At 38.2% G+C, this 24167-nt stretch overlaps 1 protein-coding gene across 2 annotated transcripts in view; it reads right to left on the reverse strand.

Moving 5' to 3' along the window:
* LOC126175311 (tonsoku-like protein) overlaps positions 1 to 22716 on the reverse strand; it is a 259997-nt gene extending 237281 nt beyond the window's left edge. For both annotated transcript variants that reach the window (XM_049922019.1, XM_049922017.1), the window contains exons 1-4: positions 22098 to 22716; positions 18531 to 18577; positions 12776 to 12903; positions 5009 to 5138 (exon numbers count right to left, since the gene is read on the reverse strand). In XM_049922019.1, the coding sequence (XP_049777976.1) occupies positions 5009 to 5138; positions 12776 to 12903; positions 18531 to 18543 (271 nt within the window). In that variant the 5' untranslated portion in view covers positions 18544 to 18577; positions 22098 to 22716. The remainder of the gene's footprint in view (positions 1 to 5008; positions 5139 to 12775; positions 12904 to 18530; positions 18578 to 22097) is intronic.
* Between the last annotated feature and the right edge of the window lie 1451 nt (positions 22717 to 24167).

A 24167-nucleotide genomic window follows, 5' to 3' on the forward strand; every position in this document is an offset into this window, starting at 1 on the left:
AAAAGAACGAAAGAGGGAGGGAGTAATGGAGACAATGTGGAAAATTAATATTGTGGCAATAGTTTGTGTATGATTGTATAGCAAATATGCAAAGTGTGCAAGCACATCCCAACAAACTGTTGATAATGTGAACACATCTAAATTTACACTCTAAAATCTATACCAATTGAAAGTAATTGGTAACAGGACAGCATTACTCTCTTAAACATTCCACAGAAAAATATTACGTGGAAGAACTCATGGTCTACACACTGCTACATGTTCTTGAATTTTGTCACTGTTGTCATCGGCAGATAGATTTACAGGGAAAAGTGATATTTTGTAAATAGCAATATAAGGCTCTAAGAGCAGTGGGGTCATCTTAGTATCAGATTAGTCATTCTACAGCACCATCTTCCAGTGCTGGGAAGTTCACAAAGTGATGAAGAGCAATTCAGATCATAGCAAAATGAAACAGAAGTAATGATGCAAATCATCTAAAACATGCCTTAGCATGTCTATTGTAGTTCTGTATGATATAATGAGAAGTCATTTTGTGGTAAAATACATACAGTACAGTAAGTGAAGAATAAGACTTCGCTTATGACAACATTCATCATACGTCTGTCCATAAAAATATAAATGTAATTGCAATATTAATTAAAATGGCATTACTTAACCTTTAATAAGGCAAGATAGAGTTCTTAACTTAAATCATCCTTCTGTATGTATATATAACTACTCCAAATCTCTTAGGGAAACCATGGAGATATTTACACCACCTCTATGTATTTATCTTAAAGTGCAGAACACCTAATTCATCTATCATTTCCTTTGGTCACGATCATGTTACTTGTGGACTTCTGTTGTATTGCACTGTACAAACAAACAAAATGAGCTGGCTCATTGGATCAGCATCTATATTCTTGTTTATCTAACAATTAAAAGTTGCCACCCGATTGAAAGGTATTTATTTTGGTTGCTCAAAGCTTCCTTCCATGAGAATTATGTGGTAGCAAATTACAGACAGGTGGTGAGGGAAATATAAGAGGAATGATCAAGAGTTGTTCAGAATTATCATCACACTCCATTGGTAGCAAAGATTATCTACTTGGTGAGGAGAGTAACACTTCATCCCTCAATATAGGCAAATCAGGTTTCTAATGATTACATATGCAACACATTCCCGTGTTATAAATTTTAAAGCTTTTAGTTTCACACAAAATTTATCAATACTCTACTGGAAGGTAGAAGCCAATTCAATGGAGAGTTTCCTGTTCAATATGCCTTTCCCTGTGAAAGGTAATTCTTTAATAATTAAAGACACAATAGGGAAATTTAGGAAGATTTTCCAATGATATATCCCTTTTGGCTTCACCTATTCACAGTTTAAACTCTATGGAGATACTGGATTCAGCATTAAGTTTTTTGAGACTAATTGCAAAGACCTCAAACTGCAATCTTCTAAATTTAGCATTTCTTAACTTTACCTTATCCTTTCTGTTGAACAGGTTCTGTACATGTAGCTAGTAACAAACCATCAACCTTACTAGTCTCCTGGTTTGCAGCACTGACTTACAGTTCTTTTTCGCCTGCTCTTTTTTAGACTTTCTTTAGTATTTGCAGACATCTTTGCAGTTGCAGCAGCTAACGCAGATATTTGAGTCAATATAATTTGATCAAGTTCTTTTTTTCCCCCCTATCATACTGCTTGAGGACTCATTGGTTGCGATCAATAGCAAAGTGATGTACAAATACTAGGAGCCACAGTACTTAAAATAACTTTCTTTCATGCCTGTGAATATGAAATTGGTTTTGTGGCTTTAGCTCCTGTAGTTCCCTTCATGTAGGCAATCTGTGCTCCAAACATCCAAACAGCACACAGAACAAATTGGGAATATGTTAGGTTCAAATTCAACCTCACATCAAATGCCAAATGTCATCTTCTCCTTACAAGATAATATTGTATATGTTGAAACCACTGACATTGAAGAGGGTCCAACAGGTTTGGGATATCAGGGCAGATTTCCCACAAGTGGTAGTCAAACTGTGTGTACTGCACTATGACTAGTGCAATGAAAGTGACTATTAGCACAGCAGTATCTTTTTTTCTCCACATACTTGCTTCATTATGTGGTTGATTTCAGATACTGCTTCTAGTAGTTCTTTGATGTATGAGTCCCAGAACGCTACATTTCCTCACTTTAGTTGAGTTCATTGTCTGTCTCTCCAGAAAGTATGTTTACCTGTAGTGGTTTTGTATTTTCGCTTAAGTTCTTAGTCACAACTGTCAGTATTCACTGCTGTATGCCCTTTTAAGGTAGGCTTTCAATAACTGCACATATGTAAAGTGGTGTTACAAGGTTGTGTCCTCTTAATTTATTTGAATTTCTTTCTTCTGTGGTGCTTATGCATCTGCTCCCCATTTCACTAAGTTTTGCTCCTTTTGGCAGAGATGGCATTGCATGAGAACTGCTTGTTGTTTGAATGTAATTGCTGCATTCCTTGACTGATGTTTCAATATTTTGTAAAATATTGTATAATCGTTTTTATGAACTTTTACCGACACAGTTATTTTATATGTTGTAATTAAAAACTTTGCTTGTTAACAATCAATTTGCATCATTTTACCTCAATGCCGCCCAGTGGCTTCTTCCACTGTGTAACAAATGACCTTTCAAAACTGTTGCATAGTTTTGTAAAAAAAGTACCTCGAGTAAAACATTGTAAAGTTCATGAATTCTTTACAGATGGGAATAATTTTATATGATTTAATGATGAACAACTTAGTTGTGAACAAACAAATGCACTGCATACCATGCATCTAGCGCCACCTAGCAGTTTAGTACACTTGGTTTCAATCTGGTTCCTTCATAGCAGTTTGCACTTACTTCTTGGTTAAGAATGGTGACAATATACAATTATCTAACTAGCATTGTTTCAAATCATATTAAGTGCACAGGTTATAATTTGGCAGAAAAAAAGAAAGAAAGAGTAATAACTTCTCTTTCTAACCAAATGAAATATGTCAAAAATCTCAACAGCAGGACCTAGGTATTTAGATTATATTCCAGAATCAGTCATGACTGAAATCATTTCCCACTGCATGAGGGTGCCATTTTAATTTTTAAATTGCACTTAATACATCTTGAACCAAATCACTTAGCAAAGTACATTTTGATCCAATCATAACTTCACAGAATATGATTTGAAACGTTCATTTCAATTTTTATTGATTGTATTGTTGGACACAGCCCATAATGAGCGAAAATCAAGTTATTAACATGTTGTTGATGGCAGATCGATTGGTTACAGTTTCGCATTAGTCCTTCTTCCTCGTGTAGTCACAGCCATCGTCCTCATGAGTTGGTCTACCAGTTTCAGCTGATGTCGCACCAATGTTTAGTGCCGAAACATAAAACTGCAAACTATCAACCCCTCTCCCGCTATCTCCAAATATTGTTTTCAACAGTTTATGGACATCCAGTTCCTTAGTGTCAGACAATTATCTCAGTTTATCAATCAGAATTTCAACTGAGCTTTCCAGTTGTACCTTGTATCGGAGCTGTAACTTCCATCATATAACCAAGTCTGTGATCTCGTTCCACTTGGTTCGGTATGCTGAAAATTTCATTTTTTTTCTTTCACCATGTAAAATACTGGAATGCTTCTACACTTGAACCTGTCAACTTTGTGATTACAAGGCAGCTTTACATTACTTAAATGTGGACTTCCGCTGAAGTACCTAAAATGAACTATGCCTCGTCACGTCATAACTACAGACAGTAAAGTTCAATTAAAGTACAAAAACACGCGTTTATGTGAACTTTCTCACACAAGTAACACACCAATGCGCTAACATTAAAATTTCCACTGAAAATCATCATTCATAAAATACAGCAGTTGGTGTTATTTACTGAGCTTCTTTTTCATGCTGTCTTTTGTTTTAGTTTTCACAGCTCCAGTCTACTTTCTTTCGATCACTCTCCTATGGGTAAATAGCCCACCATGGTGATGGAAAATGTACAGTCATGTGATCCACACTACACTGTGAGCTGTAAGAGGAAAATGGCAGAAACAGAAAGCAAAAGAGTGGGCTAATGATGCAGGCTAGGAAACCTGCCCTGAACATAATACATTTTGAAGCAACAGCTGTGGTGCACATAATACGGTTTGGTCTGATTCATGTTTTCGACACTAAATTACTATGGGAAAGAATACAAAATGACCCAATCTCACTCAACATATTTCAAATATTTTGATACCAGTTTTGTATTGTAGTTTATAGCCTTCAAAAATGGCAGAATATCAAATGCGTAATGTGATTTCTGAACTTAAAAAAAAGTGTGCTCATGACATCTGACAGTTATTAAATTTAATGCATCATCACAGATTATGGCAGTTGCTGTTTCATGGTCAAAAATTACCAATGAACAATTTAAATTACTCTTTAAAACTTACCGTAGTTCCTTGGTACCTGTAAAGTAAACTTTAAAATTTGCACACTGAATAGTAACTGTCCTCAAGACATGAATAATAGCAAATCAGATTGATTTTCTTACTTCAGGAAGTACTGTGCAAAAAACTAAAGTAAATTTTACAGGTCACTGCTAGTTTGGTACAAAAGATTGTCTGTAAGTACAATGATCTTTTCACTGAGAAATTACAGCTACATGATTTAACAAAATGTTAGTGCCCAACATTTGGTGTACAAGTAACGTACACTGACTAGTTAAATAGCAGCAATTCAATCAAGAAAAATATAAGAAACTAAGTTTTTGCATCAGATGCAAACATGAAAATAAACTGTCTTCATTAAAGGTAGAAATTTTCAGCAAAGACCAAATATTTAAAGAGTCATATTTTTGTCCATTGCTTTGATTGTCATTATATGGATGTGCAGTTTGTTACGGTTCTACTCCTCCTCTTTCTTCTTTTGCTGCTGCTGTTTCTTTTCTTCTTCTTCTTCCCTGACAGTGTGTCCTGTGAACTTCAATACATATTACATAGGCAAGATACTATTCCTTACCCAGATGTTTATTTTGGTGTTCTAGTGCCTTTTCATATTCTCCCATGTTGCCATATACTTCTCCTATCATGCGATGTGCCACAGCCACCTCGATAGGTTTTTCCAGCACAGAGTAAAGCCTTTCTTCCTCCTTGAAGAAGAAGTAGAAATGATCCATTAATCATAAGACATTTGTGTTACAAATTGGTCAGTCTGTTTCTTCAATAACAAGGAATCACACTTTTAGACATAAATTATTTGCTACAGATAATCACATACTAAACTATTTCAGTAAACTTTTTTCGTCATCTGAACACTAGTCTTCTGCAGGCAATGCTTTTCAAACTGAACAATCCAGGTCCAGAATCAAAGCCAACCATAGTAAGGTGACTGCACACAATATGCTTGACATTCAAGTTCTAGTCTGTTTCCCAGTGTTAACCTCTCTTGAATGTTCAACACAGTGACCACTACAACAACAAAAACTACTACATTATAATAAAGAAAATAATTCATTTAAAACCCTTTTGGTTAACTAAGCTATATTATTTACGAGCTACTGTTGGCTATGATGCTGACAATCTTATTCGTTTTGCTAATGATATAATAATGTGATCATTGTTGGAGTATTGCAATCTGTGTGCAACAACAGAAGATCACAACAACAGAAAATGTGGCCTCTGGGTAACTTTTGTGATACAACAGAAGCATGAGTTGCTGCTAATTAAATTATAATTTTCCTACAATGGAAAATACACTATGGGATAATGGCAATATTATGAAAAGGATAGATTGCTGCTCACCATATAGTGGAGATGTTGAGTCATAGACAGGCACAACAAAATGAGTGCTAAACATGTCAGCTTTCAGCCAAAAGGCCTTCTGAAGTAGATGAAAAACACACACACATATTCACGCAAACACATCTCACACACACTGTGGCAAACCAAGGCTAGACTGCAGAGCAACTGCGCATGATGGGAGAAGCAATCTAGGTGGTGAGGGAACTGAGGGAGGGGGAGGGATAGCAGGATAGGGGCAGGGGATGGTGACCTGCTGTTGTGGGAGCACACAGGGATGTGGTGGGGAGAGGGTAGGGAGCTAGATGGAGTTGGGAGGTTAAATGGAGGGATGGCGAGAGAGGGGGAGGGAGTAAAAAGACTGCAGGTGAGTTTGTGGAATAGTGGAACAGAAGGCTGTGTAGTGATGGAGTGAGTTCTTCAGGGAAAGTGACAGCTAGATGAAGGATGGTGGCTAACAAAGTTTGAGCCCCTGGCCTCCCCCTTCCCTGTTCCCACTCTAGCACTACACAGCCTTCTATTCCACAGCCTTCTATTCCACCAATGCAACCACGGTCTTAGCGTCTTTTTACTTCTCTCCTTTTCTGCTCCCTTACACACACCCCCCTCCACCGCACCGTCCGTCTAACCTCCCGACAGCACTTAGCTGCTCAAACCTCTCCACACCATAGCCCAGTACGCTCCCACAAGCAGCCATTCACTGTCTCTCAACCCAAAGCCTGCTGTCACCCCCCCCCCCCCCCACCAGCCTCCTCCTTACCCCCAACCAAGCGGATTGCTTCTCTCATCACATGCGGTTGCTCGTAGTCTGTCTCAGCAACAGAGAGAGTGGTCATGTGTGTGTGTGTGTGTGTGTGTGTGTGTGAGTTGTGTTTGCATGAATATATATGTGTTTTTTTTTTTTTTTTTTTTTTTTTTTTTTTTTTTTTTTTTTTTTGTTCACTTCAGAAGAAGGCATTTTGGCCTGCCTGTTTGTGACCCAACATCTCCACTATATGGCGAGTAGCAATCTATCCTCTTCATAATGTTATATTTTTCTGAATATTACAACCTTCTCAGTAGGAGCATGTTCCTTATTTTGGGCTTAGTCTGTGTACTTCTGTAGGTTAATCTTTAATTTCTTTTATTTGTGTACTTTAGATTTACACGATCTTTAGTGTGGGAACAGACTGTCAATGCTCTGTTTGGATGAGAGCTGAGTGGAAAGTCCTTCTGCTCACAGCTCCAGGTAGTGGTCTCTCTGGTCACACAGCATCAGGCTGTTCCCAATGGGCAACACTGAAGGGCCTGACATAAGGAATCCAAGGGACATCCAGCACATTACTTGTGACCCTCCCAATCAGTCCGCTGATGTAGATGGCCTGGTCACTGACCGCATTATGGTTGACCCTTCACCCATGGTCATGAAAGGCCATTTCAAGGTGTGACAGGCAGCAGAATACTTTTCATGAGACTGATCAAAAGGGCCTCACTGGTTTGTCTGACAAACAGTTTCCAAGTGCAGTCTGTGGCTACTGAAGATATTGAGCCAGCCGCAGTTGTCTGTCCTAGTTCAGAGGAATCCTCTCAGTCTGCAAGCTCCCTGCAGCTCTATTATGTGCTTAATGCTTGAGCTCCCAACTGCCACTGGTTGATGGGAGCTCCAATGTTGAGCATGTGATGCAGTCCCTTAGGGATATTGCTGCTAAGAAAAGGAAAAAATAGAGTGTGCACTCTGCATGCATACTGGGGGGAGTCATTCTAGATATGGAACAAATTCTCTTAGATGACACAAAGAGCAAAGTGTGAACCCAGCTACGGGTGGTGGCTCAGTTCAGTAAATAAATGTAAATGTCATGTGATTAGGGCCTCCCATCACGTAGGCCGTTCGCTCAGTGCAAGTCTTTCAATTTGACACCACTTCGGCGACTTGCGTGTCGATGGGGATGAAATGATGGTGATTAGGACAACACAAGGGAGAAAACCTGCGATCCAGCCAGGAATCAAACTCAGGTTCTTAGGATTGACATTCTGTCGCGCTGACCACTCAGCTACTGGGAGCGGATGCTCAGTTCAGTGCCAAAATTGGTTGCTTTGGATCAGAAAGAAAGTCTCTGTGGTTTCTGGCAGATATCTGAAATGGTAAAGATAGTCAGCCTTGTTTGCAAGACGACAGTGGAGCTCATCACCTGCAGCATCATTGACAGAACTGACTGTGAACATTAGGTGCAGAGTCAAGTGAAGGGTTTGAATCAGAGACTGGGGGGGAGGGGGGGGGGTGTCTGAATCAGAGGCTCAAATGATTCTGCTTCCATGTAGATTGTTGATTCCTTGACTTGGATTATGTAGAGAGGTTCCAAGATGGCCTTAATAGATCAGGAGTCCACTAAAAACAGGAGGCAGCTGCACTAGCAGCAGGGCTTGTATGGAGTGGGATGGGAACTTAATTAGGATAGAGGGTCTATGGAAAGTACAGGTATAGTCTCAAAGGGAGCAGTCAAACATGAGGTGACGGCAGACATAGGAAACATCGGTATTATAGTTGTTGCAGCTATGTTGGGAAAGAACCAGAGATCCAAGCTCTCACAGAAAGCACTGAATACTGGAGACTGTCACTTATGAAGAAATCGAGCAAATTTTATATATACTTCTTTAAATAGATATATGAAGCATTTATTTTTGGTAGATTTGTGTGTTACGGTATTCAGTCTCGCTACAACGGCCTTGTGGTCCCTCATTTCTACATCAGTCACGATGTTCTCTTTTTGTTCAGAATTGTTTGTCGCTAAGAGGTCTAGTAAGCTATTGCAACATTTACACTGTGTGCGGACTCCTGAACTGATAGTTCAAACTAATATTCAGAGAAGTATTTACTATAATTTTAGATGATGTTTTACACCTACAATCGACTAAATATGTATTTCCACCAACATATCAAGGGTAGAGTAAAGTCACCAGTATTTTATTAGTTAGGTACCTATTCAAAATGAGTCTCAAAGTTTCTTTGAACCTTTCACTAAAAATATCATCTGAATTTGGATTCAGTAAAAGAAACCAGTTATTAATTTATCACAGTTATCACCCACAGCAACTCACTGCAAGTATCTACTTTCAAACTTTGAATGTCAAGGTAATGATCTATCGTCACCCCCCACAGATGACATTACTGTCAGAGTGCCGATTCATTGGAACTCTGTTTACTTTCGCTTAGCATCTCCTCTGGATGTAGCTAGTGTGAACAGTGCTGATGCTCAGCGTTTCGATTTATGTGTACATCAATTTTTATCGACTTTCGAGCATCATTGCAGCGAAATACCAACGATAACTCTGCTACTGTGTTGTTTGCTTGTTGACACGATGTTTATGTTTTGCTATTTCATCTGACTGTCATTTTTGTGCAGTTTTGTTATTTAATATTGTATCTGTGATTTTTTTATTAAGTTAATGTTCTCAGTTTGTTTATTTCATTTGCTTTTGCTACTTACTTTTAAAAATGTGTTCAACAGTGAAATTCACAAGTTACTGGAAAGTACTAGTGATACTAAGTATTTTGGTGAAGGTAGCAGCAGTTCAGAAAGCGACAGTGATTTTTTGCTGGTATATTGATTGAATATGAAGACAGAATAGAAAATAGGCAGTACACTGAAATGATTGCACCTGAAACACTACCTCCGCTACCACATACATTTCACGAGGTGCTTAGAGAAAAGCATACGCCACAAATGGACCTTCTGCAATTGAACATTTCCATTTATTTTTCACTGCAGCATTACTTCAACTAATTGTAACAAAAACAAATAGCTCAGCTAAGCAATTTATATCTAAACATGCTGATACTTTGTCCAGCCCACATAAAAAACGGAAGAATGTCACAACAGCTAAGACTAGAAGTTTTATAGCATCCTTATATGAGAGTTTAAAAAAGTCCTACTTTATTTTCATGCAGGGGCACAAACCTTCTAAGCCATTCTGATGGTCTGGTAAAATATATTCTAGTCCAAATCATCATCATCATCATCATCATCATCATCATAATCTATGCAAATAATATTATAGCTTTCATTTTTCTTGTGCTATTTCACTCAGAAATTTGTACAGATCTTATCTTTCTTTAAAACAAGTGTTGCGTTAAATATTTGAAAAAATCAAATTTGTATTACTTTTTCCAAAAATACTTTTTATTTGGTCACCTATGAACAATTTAAAGTGAAGACTTATGACAATCTGGGTATACCACAATAAACTACATACTTTTGTGGGCAACTGTTATTTTTCAAGAAAGCACACTCAAAGCACATACAACTGCCAACTCCAGCACCTCAGGCCGGAATGTAAACTCACATGGGATGCAAGCAGTAATCTGGAGGAGGTGGGGAAGGGATAGTTATGTACGGATGGGGAGGGAGATGAGCACTGTCAGGCGGTGTGTGCAGGGTGTAGAGTGCCAGCAGGCGGAGTGTCAGGAGGGTGTGGGCAGGGAGGTGGGGAAAGAGGAGCAACAAAGGAGAGAAATGGGGAAAGACGGGCAGATGTGTTAGAAGAAGACTGCAAATAAACAGGGTGGGAGCGTGGGGAGGAAATGATAGGACAGAGTGGGTGGGTGGTGTGGGCCACTTTGCTGTGGACAAGAGCAAAGTAGACCACCCTGTGGCACAGCATGCACCTGAACATAACACACTTGATTTCAACGGTCGCTTCACTCCTCGAGCCACCTGGATCCTTCTCTCCACCACCTGCTTTTCTGAACTGCGCAGATGGGAATTATCCTTACAATATAATCTCTGCTACTGTAATTATTCCGGCCACAACCTATGGTAATGTACTGTCCCCATACCCATCACCCAACAGTTTCCACCCCCTCTGTCCTATGATCTCCCCCCCCCCCCCCACTCTCAACTCCCACCCTGTTTATCTGCAGCTCTCTGCCAATGCATCTGCCCATCTTTCGCCACTGCTCTTCTTTTTTTGCTCTTTTTTTCCCTACCTTCCTGCTCCACAACCTGCTGACGCTGCGCCTGTTGGCGGTCTAGTTCCTGCACTCTCCACCAGACAGTGCTCGTCTCTCTCCCCACTCGTAGTCTACTATCCCTTTCCTACCCCACTAGAATGCTGCTTGCATCCCACATGATGTTGCATTCCTTCCCAAGATGCTGGAGTTGATGGTCTTGTGTGCATGAGGTGTGCTTGCTTTTGAGTGTGTGTGAGTGTGTGTGTGTGTGTGTGTGTGTGTGTGTGTGTGTGTGTGTGTGTTTGTTTTACTGAGGAAGACTGTGGCTAAAAGCTATATGTGAGTGTCTTTTAACTGTACCTGTCTGCAACTTGAAGCACCGGTTGGAGAGTGTAAATACAAAATGATCAAAGTGCCATTTTTCACAAAATGCATTTTCTATGCTACTCTGTTCTCGGTACTCTGTTACATGTCCCTAGACTTGATGCTAGTACCAAACAATGGAGAAAGTCTTTCAAACATGCATTAGTAGATGGCGCATGGTCTTTGTGCCGCGTTGTGCTTCCCTTTGGAGTTCCAAAATTTAAAGGATATGAAAATATATTGTTTACTACAGTTCTACCAGTTAAAAAGTTAATGCTGTATTTCTGTAGATATTATCATAAACAAAACACAGTGTCTTAGTATTAATGGAACTTCAAAAAAGTATTTACTTCCTGTATTTTGTTCAAAATTGACATTTTTGACACCATGGCTGTGTACAAAATACAAGTTGATTCTTCGAAAAAGAAAACACATCTATGCATTGTTAATAATGTTATGTCACCAGTTTCAAATAGACTGATTCATCTTCAGACAGCTGTTCATGTTTATCTACATCTACATCATACTCCATAAGCAACCTAACGATGTGTGGTGGAGGATATGTCTGGTACCACTAATTGATCCCTCCCTTCCCTGTTCCAATCAGGAGTGGCACATGGGAAGAATGACTGACTGTAAGCCTCTGCATTAGTTCTAATTTCTCGAATATTCTCATCACCATCACTTAGTGAGATGTATGTAGGAGGAAATAATACGCTGCCTGACTCTTTCCAGAAAGTGCTGCTCGAAATTTCAGTAGCAAATCTTTCTATGATTCATAACAGCTCTCTTGTAACTTCTGCCACTGGAGTTTGTTGAGCATCTCTGTAACACTTTAATGCCGCCTAAATGAACCTGTGACGAAAAGTATTGGTCTTCATTCACTCTTCTCTATCTTTCCTATCAGTCCTACCTGGTAAGGGCCCCAGATTGATGAGCAATACTCAAGAATTGGTCAAACAACAGCCTTGTAAGCCACTTCCTATGCAAATGTGTTACATTTCCTTTAGACTCTTCCTTAATTACAATCTGGCATCTGCTTTTCCTACCACTTGTTTTACACAGACACTCCACTTAAGGTTGTTCTGGATTTTATATTACATTTGTTCTTGTTTATATTAGTTGTTGGAAAAGCAGCAAACTACTAATGTAAACAATAACAAATATAATATAAAAGTGAACTGCCATCTGAAGATCAGACTGACAAAAACTGCAAAGGCTCTACTTGCGTAAATAAACACATTATGAACTGTGGCTGGTTGCTGCTTTCTTCTTTGCAAGAAGTAACTTGTAAAAACTTTCTTACTGACAATGAGAACCAATCAGTCTCTTGGTACGACACTTAGAGCATTCTTAATGCAGTATTTATTTGCTCAGCTGCCTCATTTTTTGTTGTGAGCAGCATAATTCTGTGATATCAGAGTTTTTTGGATAAAATCATTTATATACAAAGAATAATTCATAGTTTCTTTTCATCCTCCTGACAACTGCCAGGTTCGACATTCCAAATATTTTCCATTTCACTCTTTAATTTAATTTAATTTAATATGTCCTTTCTGAACACTGTTAAGTACATGGTAAAACTTCAGCTCAAGTTACCTCCAGCTTTGCCAGTTTTCAGTACATATAATGACTATTACTGCTAATAAATAAGAAATAACATAAAACAAACTTCATAAATAAATAATGCATATATACCTTATACTGTTCTAATGCCTCCTCATACCTCCCATCACGGAAATACAGCTGCGCAAGCCTTTGGCAAATATTTGCCACTAATTCCAGGTTATCTCCAGAAAGAGCTTTCCTCTTTTTCTTCAACAATTCTGAATAACGAGAAAAATCATGATACATTTATTTGAGAAATGAAAGAACAAAGATAAAACACAGTGAATTCTCATGCCACACACTATAGAATTATGTAGTGAAGTTAAAGATGTTCCACTGAAAGCATGGGAGAATTTTCCAGAGTTCATCAAAAGTTCATCTAAAGTATAAAAATTGGGGAAAAAAGAATACACAAGAAGGATGATACAGTCAACAAGAGAGCCCTATTAGTATGATCCTTTTAAATAAAAGAATAGTGAATGTCATTAAAAGACAAAAGTAACACAACAAATTAATTTCTCACATTTCAAAATATGTTTTGTTATTTTGTTTGTATGCAAGGTTATACTCTGTAAAGACAATGTAACATGTAAGCACAATAGCAATGCAGTGAACTACTACATCAGGTAGACATGTGACAGCCATATAGGGCCAACACTTTCCTAAGTACATGCCATAGCAGTACCAATAAGTTGGTAGCAATACCACTGACCAACTTCAGTTACACACTGTCAACTGAACAGTACAAGGGGTGCATGAGAATGATTGAGAACAGCATGTTAAAAAAATTATGGTCAACTATAAATTGTTCAACAGATCAAAGCTGAAAAATACTGTCTATAACAGTGTAGCTAAATACCTGTTTTATTAACAAATGCACATTTAAACTACCTCTTCATGATTATTTAAAAGAAGCTTTTCCCCCTGTTACTATACTGCAATACTTGGTATCAGCTATTCAGAGGCGTGAAGAAAAAAGAATCTGCCCCGGGATATAAAAAGCTCAATAAACCATGCCTAACAAATTATGGCAGACAACGTAAATTGCAATAATACTCACACTACAAAAGAAAAATTAGTTAAATATATGAATTCTGGATTATTAGTAGTGAAGACTATGCTTCTGCCTCAAGTGGAGTTAATTTATTTCTGCTGAAAGAGTCCATGATTAAGGAGCAATACTTACATGAAAGTTTGAAAAGGTCATTGCAAATGGCGTGGGTGACACTACAACCCTTTGGCACTGATTGCACACAAATACTAAGATTAAAAGTGGATAACATCCACAAGTTAAAATAGGGGAACAGGGGATACATTATTTGCTGGAACAAAGAAGTGAGGAAATGCAAGGCAAGTTCTGAAATGAGATATGTCCAAATACCAAGAAAGAAATATGAAGCTTCAAAGAAAAATCTAAAAACTAAAAGGTGGCACTAACTACGTGCGCTCGACTGATATGCAGGACAGCATTAGGGACAGTGACTGCAGGGATAGTTCAGGGTTGTGAGAGGGAGAATAAATGACAACAAAAAATGATGGTCAAGAAACACATGAATAGGAAAGGGAGAGACTGAATAGATTTCACATTTAAACCAGTGAACAGTTCATAAGACATAAAGAAAGTTCTGCACACACACATAATAAATACAAATTTGTGGGGATACTGTATACTGCAGTTTGTCAAGGTTGGAACTGGAGTCCTATTAAATAATTCTAATGAATATAGAATTAATTTTTTTCATATGTAGAAAGTAGGATAGAGGAATAGAGCAAGGAGAAAATAATGTGCTGAAGAAAATGGAAAAAAAATCATTTCAGAAGAAATTAAACATCCACTGAAACTAAAGGAGCTGGCTATATTGCAAACACACAGTAATTTCTAAACTAGAAACATATCTTTTAAATTTGATTTAAAAAAAAAAGAGGTAAATTAAAGTGATAACAATGAAGGATGGTTAGGGTTCTAAGATCAATAAATATTAGAATCATTAAGATGAACATTAGAATCATTAAGATGAACAGTAATTTATAGCGACCAAAACTGTCATAGTAGTCAACTACTGCTTTGTTCACATTGCTTACATAGCATTTGTCTGAACTGATTTAGGGGAATCAAAAATGACCTCCAAAATAGACGACTGAGCATTACAAACTGTTCCTCCAAAATATGAGTCCAGCAGTTCAATTAATGTTCCATCTCACTCAATACAAAAAGATTCTTTGTGATACCACACATGGCCAAGATAGTAGAAGGAGTAACAAACGATGATACGAGAAAACACCAGAATCCTATCAAGAGTGTAACACATTCAGACATGTATGACCTAACAGATGCAATTTTTATAACAGTGAGTGCTCTCATGACAAAAGTTTGGAAAAATCTCACACTGAAAAAAATGAACACAGAGGTGTATTGTTACAATTGAAGATTGTATAATGGAACAAAAGTACATTACAAAGAACATAAGTTTTCGGAAATACGGAAGCGTCCGATCCTGCCCGTCTGCTTTGATCAATGACGTCACAAATATGGCGGAAACGACCATGAACCACGATTCCAATATGGCGCATATAAAGTCGGTAAGTACACATCATGAGGACGAAAATACAGCTATATAGCTCAAAAACATCTCCCGATACCAATATCAACATACACAGCCACACATTGGGATCAAACACTTCCCTTGACCTGCGCACTGTTAATTTTATCCGTCATATCCATTCCTGAACAAAAACAACCACCGATTAATTTTACTAAAATTACCACACGATGTACAGCGAACAACACTAAATTAACCTTCACACAAAATCGTTAACTCACTTAAATGAATTCCACTACAAACACAGCCGACACTCGAACAATTCTGGATAATGAGCAAAAGCAAACTGAGCCCATTACACTACACAAATATTGACAATCAAAGAGTGTCTACATTTTTTTGGAACCCTCAGTACACTGCAAGGATACGCCAAATGTCAAAGGGGGGTAGCACTTTTATTGCCATAAAAACCCATAATATCAAGTAAGATTATTATAGATTCTGGATGTGAAATAATATGGTTGATAATAATCATTAATTGTAGTAGTAATCACAGTAATCAACCTCGAGAGCTGCAATGGCAGACAGCTTCAGAGAAAACTTGGAGAATATAAGGAACACTACTTATAACCAAAAGTTTTTGAAGATCAGAAGATTAATCTGTCAAAACCAGTTGTCAGTACTAAACACTAATTAATGTGATCTTGGATATAAAAAGCTTTTTCAAGGTATACAAAGATCACTCCATTTCTTTTCTCAATATGAGAAACTTCAGTGAGAATATCAAGGGTACCTTTTTCTGATCATGGTATTATAATAGGCGGAGGCTCAATCTGCCAGCTATAGAATGGGACAGTCACAAAACTGAAACTGGTGCCAAGAACAGGGATTTGTGTGAGAACATTCTGACAATCTTTCTTAAAATTACTTGGAGCAATCAGAGAACCCATTCATGAGGCCAGCATGTTAGGTCTCCTAATAACTAACAGGCCAAAACTTTTCAAGTCATTTATCATAAAGGAGGGAATCAGTTAACATAAGGCTGTTGTATAACCAATCACTATAGGTGTTACACACTGCTGAGAGAGAAGGAGGAGGAGGATATTAGTGTTTAACGTCCCGTCGACAACGAGGTCATTAGAGACGGAGCGCAAGCTCAGGTGAGGGAAGGATGGGGAAGGAAATCGGCCATGCCCTTTCAAAGGAACCATCCCGGCATTTGCCTGAAGCGATTTAGGGAAATCACGGAAAACCTAAATCAGGATGGCCGGAGACAGGATTGAACCATCGTCCTCCCGAATGCGAGTCCAGTGTGCTAACCACTGCGCCACCTCACTCGGTACTGCTGAGAGATGTGATAGAAAATTATTTTTGCTTAGCAAGAGTGACATGAACCAGATTTCACTGTTTATGAGCAGTCAACATCAAATATTCAGCTCTGGGAATGAAGCTATGGAGCACAAAGAGATAAGAGTCAATCCCACTGTGCAATATGCCTTAGATATGTATAAGACAAGCAAGACAGTGAGGGATGGGATGCAACCATCATGGCTCAATAACAATGTTACAAAGTTGCTACAAAGCAAAAATAGCTTCTTTACAGGTAAACAGATTTGTTTCACAGTATGAAAAATGAAAACATGCTTGTATCTCTCACCGTATACATTTTAGAGTCCACATTTACTAGACTCCTTTGTTTCAAATGACTGTTCCTATCATATCCCTGAATACTGGCCATTCCTCCTGGCACACCATGTACAAGGGAACTGTGAATACAGTCCACACGTATGAAGCAGAATGATTTCCAAAACGAGATTTGTTCCCTGACCAGACCATCCTGGCACCAGTTTTCCATGGTTTTACCAAGCTGTGAAGGTTAATGATGGAACTGTTCAGTTAATAAGGCCATGGCTGACTTCCTGCTCCATCCCACAAAATCTTATCCTACTTTGTGTATGTATATATTATTTCTGTAACGTGACTGACGTGTTCTGTACTGTTGTACCAAATGGCCTTAGATGATTATTAAATAATAATAATAATAATAATAATAATAAAAGTAAGTTTTGATTTTCTAACACCACCAAATGAAAAATGGTACAATAATTCTTCCATTTTATTTATTTTTCAGTCCCAGTCATATTTTTTATGTGACAAGTTTCAATCTGCCTGGAACACCTTCAGACCTATGTCTGTCTCAACAATACGTCATGCCTGTGTCAGAACAACCTGAGTGATGTGCGGTTTCAACACAGACACAGCAGGTTGCTGACACAACTACATTCTAGATCTGAGTATGATCTGGGGCGATCAACAAGTCATGTGTTAAAAAAGGAGCAACTGAGACTGAAAAATAAATGACACATTATGGTTGTTTTAAATATCAATATAGTTATTGTACTCTTGTGAAGAATATGTCGACTACAGGGGAAAGGGGGAGAGGGGCGGGGGGGGGGGGGGGGGGGGGGGATATAGAGGAATGCTCGATATAAGAGTTGTCGGCTTTGACCAGTGACATAGGAAATGACAAATGTTGTAAAGAATATAACGAAAATAATGTGTCTTTCTTTTCCCAAATGGAACAGGTTTTGTTAGTATCACATTCGTTGGCTTCGCAAACTCACCCCCAAATTGTCCCCTTCCAACCTAACCTAGATCTCGGGCAATGCTACAAATCAATCTGTCACCACAGCTAGTTTTTCTTTTTTTTCATATTTGTTGGCTTCATCAACTAACAACAAAACTGCGAATATATTCACGAAAAGGTGATGTGACAGCAGCCTTAAACATTACTATCACTGGCCAAAACCAAGGACTCGTACTGAACTTTCCTCTTGACCCAAAAAAAAGCACAATGGCTGCTACTAATATTTGAGTTATTACACACCTACAAATAATTAACCATGATAACTGACTAACATTTCTACTACAGACAAGCTGCAAGTGATTCTAGTTAATGCCATCTTGCTGCTTTCAAGTGACAACTCTATGAAGAAACATGCCATGCACAAATGATTATAAATGCAGGGGCTCTACTCACAGTGCTTAAGACATGCACAGCAGCCATTTCACACTACTCATAATGTGCCCCTTCCCTTGCACACTAAGCCATGGAGGATATATATAGGTGTAAATATGAGAGTAAATGGTAGAAATACATGTGGCTCAACACAGCCTCTTTACATACATCAGTTTTCCTAATAATTAATGCACAACAGAGAAAATAGCAGCACCCATGTTAGAGTATCCTATGAATAACTTAAGACATAAATGAATTACAATTACTTATAGCTGTTGACACTTACTTTCTTCCTCCATGTTGCCTTTCACCAGTTTTTGAAAGCACAGACAGCTGCAAGGAAGACAACACACAGATGAAAACAGCAATCCAGCTACTAAATGTTACAAATTCAAATACATGTTAATGATTTGTATACACTAATGGGCAATTGAATTAGAGGCACCTTAGTAGTAGAGATGGGTGCAAGGCATACAAAATTAGCTTGCAGTGGGATGGTGTGGGGGGGGCGGGGGGGGGGGGGGGGGGGGGCGCGCCCTTGTGGGGGGGGGGGGGGGGGTGCGGGACACATGTACTCATTTAATCTCAATTAAAATAAAATTCATAAAAGAATACCTCCACCTGCCTGAATGATGCTATTGTAACCTACCATAAGTACCACCCATGTGTATCATGTCTGTGCATGTAACACCCAATGGTATGTTCCTATGCTCTTTTCAGAGCAGATGTACACATTTGGGATAGTGGGTTTTACTCCTCACAGTGTAGAGCTGACTGCGGACAGTATAGCCGCTCATCGTTATTTTTGTCATCAACATTGACTCGCTGGGGGTCAATCCATATGAAATGGTCCAGTGATGGTTGCTTGACTAATTCTAAATATTTTAAATTTTTTATATGTAATTGCCCTATATTTGAGAAGTTCAAAACAGTTTTTTAAAAATAATTTATCTTGTACCTTTACTGGATGGCGGCCATTTTAATTTGTAGGCGCTTGGCGATTTTTCAGTCTGGAGAAATTACCGAAAATTTGAATATCTCTGCACTGGGTTAAGTTACAACATTGTCTATTACACAAAATACCCTAAATTCAAAAATAACCAGTCAAAATGTTCTCCAAAGTTTGTTATCCAAATTTTCAAAAATCCACTTTTTAAGGCCCAAAAATAACAAACAAGGAGTGATTTATGAGAGTCTATTTTTTTTCCTATAGTTAGCATACACTACTAACCTCATATAGAGCAAGAACACTTACAAATGTTTCCTTAATATTTTATGAATTTTTGAAATTTGAAAATTTTCATATTTTGTAAAGTTTGGGGTTAGTCATCTCAGGTGGGGCTGAATATAAAACTATGATTTTTGGGGAACGTCAGATATTACTTCTGTTTTACTCGATGACTTTCTGTCTATTACTATGAACTGTGACCTTTCTGACAGGAAATCATGAATCCAGTCGCACAACTGTGGCGATATTCCGTAGGTACGCAGTTTGGTTAGAAGACGCTTGTGAGGAACAGTGTCAAAAGCTGTCTGAAAATATAAAAATATGCAGTCAAACTGACATCCCCTGTCGATAGCACGTACTGCAGCGGATTACTCCTATTTCCCTTCTTGGGTATTGGTGTGACTTAAGCAACTTTCCAGTCTTTAGGTACGGAACTTTCTGTGAGGGAGCGGTTGTATATAATTGCTACATATGGAGCTATTGCATCTGCATACTCTGAAAGGAACCTGACTGGTACACCGTCTGTACTGGAAACCTTGCCTTTATTAAGTGATTTAAGCTGCTTTACTACACTGAGGATATCTACTTCTATGTCTCTCATCTTTGCAGTTGTTCTTGATTGGAATTCGGGAATATGTACTTCGACTCCTTTGGTAAAGGAGTTACAGAAAACCGTGTTTAATAATTCTGCTTTGGTGGCACTGTCATCTGTGACTTCACCACTGTTATCGCGCAGTGAATGTATTGATTGTGTCTTGCCAGTGGTGTGCTTTACATATGGCGAGAATCTCTTTTGGGTTTTCTGCCAGATTCTGAGACAGAGTTTCGTTGTGGAAATTATTAAATGCATCTCGCGTTGAGGCACGCGCTATATTTCGAACTTCTGAAAATCTCTGCCAATCTTCAGGATTTTTGCGGGATTTCCTACCCCATCAAAGGCATGGCCACCTCAGAGAACAGCCACATAGTCAACAAACTCAGATGCAACTGCTGTATAGCATATATGCGCATGACTGCTATAAGGTGGCTGTCTGCACGAATGGCCATGGTCAAATTATGGCCCAGAGACAACTTGACCAACAAGATGCCAGACGAACAACATAATGGGCTCCACTTCAGTGGGTGCTTCACAGCCCACATCATCTTTATCCTTTCCACAAACATGCCACATTCTCTGAATTGCACAAGTGGGAACTATAACTGCAACATGTCCTTCATTCATGTAGCCCATCTGGCATCAACCTTCACTAATCCCCACCTATTCTCCCACTCCAAGCGCACACACGTCTCCTATACATCCAGCTCATGTGAACAGCCCCTTTCCTTCCAACATCCCTCTTCTCTATCTATTGCCCTGAGCACAGATTTCCCAAGGCTGCACCTTGCAGTCCGGCTGATGAAGTATGTCCAATAACTAACAAAAAAAAACGTGGTGAGTAGCAATACATCATTTTTCATATCGTTATTCCATTATTTGAGAATAAATTGACAAGGAAGGTTGATTTCAGTTTGAAGTTAATTTTATTATCCATTAACTTCTTTGCGTGACTGGTTTAATGTTATGTACTGGACCCAACTTGCATTTTTCAATATGGCACACACGTAAACATCAGGCTTTGCTACCGGTCAATTTGTTACCATAAACAGAGTTTCTGTTTACACATGCATTGGCTCTGTCATCTCACAACCAAACTGTCATTTTCCAACCTAAACTAAACCTCGGGCTGTGCTGCAGATCAATCTGTCACAACAGAGAGTTTGAGGGGAAGGGGGAGGGGGGGTTCAATACGTAACTTTAGCCAACCTGTGGGTAGGTGGTCAAAGATTTTTTTTTTACGCTTAATTCCTTACACATTTCTGTGTCACATTAAGGTACTGTGACAGACAGTGTAAATCATTTCTCCATTCACTAAATATTTAGGCCTATAGACATTACTGTTATTTTGAAGCTCTGATTGGTTCCTGATAAAAAGAAACTTTATAAGGGAGTAAATGTATTGCAAGGTTATGGTCAGTATGCCCAACTGTATGGAATGTTGTCTCCACATGGTGCTGTAATGGGCAGTACATATTATCCTAATTACATGTTTCTGTGGAACAAACAGTTTTTTCCTGAATACAAGTTCCCCAGAATATGAAGTCGTAACACATCAGTGAATAGAGAAGTCAGCCAACTTCCAGAGATTTTTGATGCCAAAATAAGATATCATAAATAGCACAGAAGCTGTACAGAGACAGTTAAGAAGGTCTGCAACTTTTGATTGGTAGTTCACATTCTTGCCAGTATGAGCACTTAAGACTTCTGGATATTTTGTTTCACTCGTTCTAAAAGTGTTGCCATATTTTGTGCAGTACTGAATTGCATCTAATATGTTTTATTTAATTTCAATGACAGTACATATGAAAGAAAATAGTTACACTAGTTTCCACGAAAATAATGACAATACAAACTAGTCCACTCGCAGTATTCACTGAAGAGCTCTCTCTCTGACACAGAGCTATATGTAATCCAAGTGCTCGAGAGTTTATTTCATCATTCCCTTAATTTTGAACAAAAGGAATAAAATTAACTACATGCTTCCACACAATAACATTACGAATTTGTTCAGTAAATACAGTACTCACCAGGAATATTCCGCTAACTAGTTGTTCTTTAAGTATTTCGAACAATTTGTGAGAGGCAAAACGTTCACTTATTGAGCAGCATTTCTGGTGCTTTCCTTCTACTCCTAACGCGTTACTTTATGATAATACACCACCATAATTAAACAGTAAATACTGCCAGTTTCCAATACTGTAGCATTTAGAAGCGCGGATTTCCTTACGTGTGACATAAATCTTCATATTTGGATTGTTGAAAACGTCCTGATTTCTAGATCATTTTGTAGTTTAACAGCTAAAGAACAAAAGATGCATTTGGAGCAGTTTACACTGAGAAGTATTCTTAGCATTTTTAGGTCTCAAGTAATGTCGATTTTAAAGATAACATCGCACGTCAATCAACAAATAAATAACTACGGATTTGAAACTTCAACCATAAGTCGCCAGTATAAGCCTCACGGTATTTTGTAAACAACTGAGATTAAGGTGCCATTGTCACAACAAAGTATCTTAAAAACGACGAATACACAGATAAATGCTTCACAACGGCGCAATAACTATCTCTCTTCTGCAGTAAATAACATAAACAAACAGTTCATTTCACTTTGTAATCGTATCATTCGTCATAAGGGCAAAATACGCGCGCAAAAATCCTCTTATTACTAATCTTTGGAAATAGTGCGATCTGTGGATACACAAACGATAGCGCAGCCCGATTTCCACACGTGACGAAAGTTGACGCCACAGTAAGTTGATTGACGGCAGATTCAGCAGTGGCGTCGTGTGCTGCTACTGCGAAACTCTCCTATTAATATTTCTTTTTCAATACGGTGTCAATCTGAATTATTCGTACGAACATTGGTGTTGTCATTCATGTTGTGGGATTAGAAACGAGCCAAGAATTCATTAACAAGAACAGAAATCATAAATGTTGAATTTGGAAATAGATTTTAAGCAGAAATAACACGGTGACATCAAACAAACTTATAATGGACGTAACATTGATAAGCGAAAACCAATTCGTGAACTACTTTCGAATTAAACAACCCAATCTCAAGTAACTGCTTGAAGAAGTGTGACTTGTGCTACATTAAAAAATTCTTAACCCACATTAGAGCTGTATTCCTGGCTCGAGTGAAACTAGAATTAACACTTCGATATAAACAAATAAAATTTTATTGTCTTTTAAGTGAGACAGCAATAGGCAACGTCAAGTTACAAATGCATGTACGTAGGCAGTACAAACACAAAAAGATTAGTTCATAAACGATAAAACCACTATAAATTTTAACAAATTTCCAGAAAATTACAATTTAAGTTAAAATCATTTAAACAAAGCATCTTCCATTAACAGAAATTGTGGAACACATGCCAAAGAATTACTACTATGCTGTAACATTTTCACATTAATAAGATTAATTAACTGAGTAGGAAGGAATTATGGACAACCAACTGTACAGTTTGTGTTGAATAAGTCGAATACAGTAGAACTTAGAACTTCTGCCATTTCCAGAGGCAGTTTGTTGAACATTTTCATACCCACCACTTCCCAGCGGTTCAATGATTTAAATGGTACACATTTAAGTATGCCAATATGTTTATTATTTATAGTGCCATGAAAGTACACATCCTCGCTGTGCTGCTATTCTAATAAGATATTCTTTGAATACAAGAGAACAGAGTAAATGTACAAGGTTAGTACTGATAATATGGTCTACAGTACCAAACTTTGGCCAAGTTTGTAATAATCCTAATAACTTTCTTTTGAAGTACCAAAAGATCCTGAACATGTGTGCTATTGCTCCAAAATAAAACTCCAAAGGATACAATTCTGTAAGAAAAGCAAGATTTGCTGCTCTTACATAGACCAAAATTACATGATTCTTTAAATTGCTTACCAAGCACACCACTCCACACAACCTTGCAGTAGCACACTTAAAGTGTGAATCTCAGGAAAATTTGCTCTCAGTGACAGTACCTAAAAGCTAAACTCTACCTCAACAAACACATAAACTAAATACAGATTGCTGAGTTTTACTCTCGTTGAGCAAGAATCCACTAGCACGAAATCAGATTGATACTTGTGATTGAGTG

Source organism: Schistocerca cancellata, chromosome 3 (genome assembly GCF_023864275.1).
Source record: "Schistocerca cancellata isolate TAMUIC-IGC-003103 chromosome 3, iqSchCanc2.1, whole genome shotgun sequence".
Classification (NCBI taxonomy): Eukaryota; Metazoa; Arthropoda; class Insecta; order Orthoptera; family Acrididae; genus Schistocerca; species Schistocerca cancellata.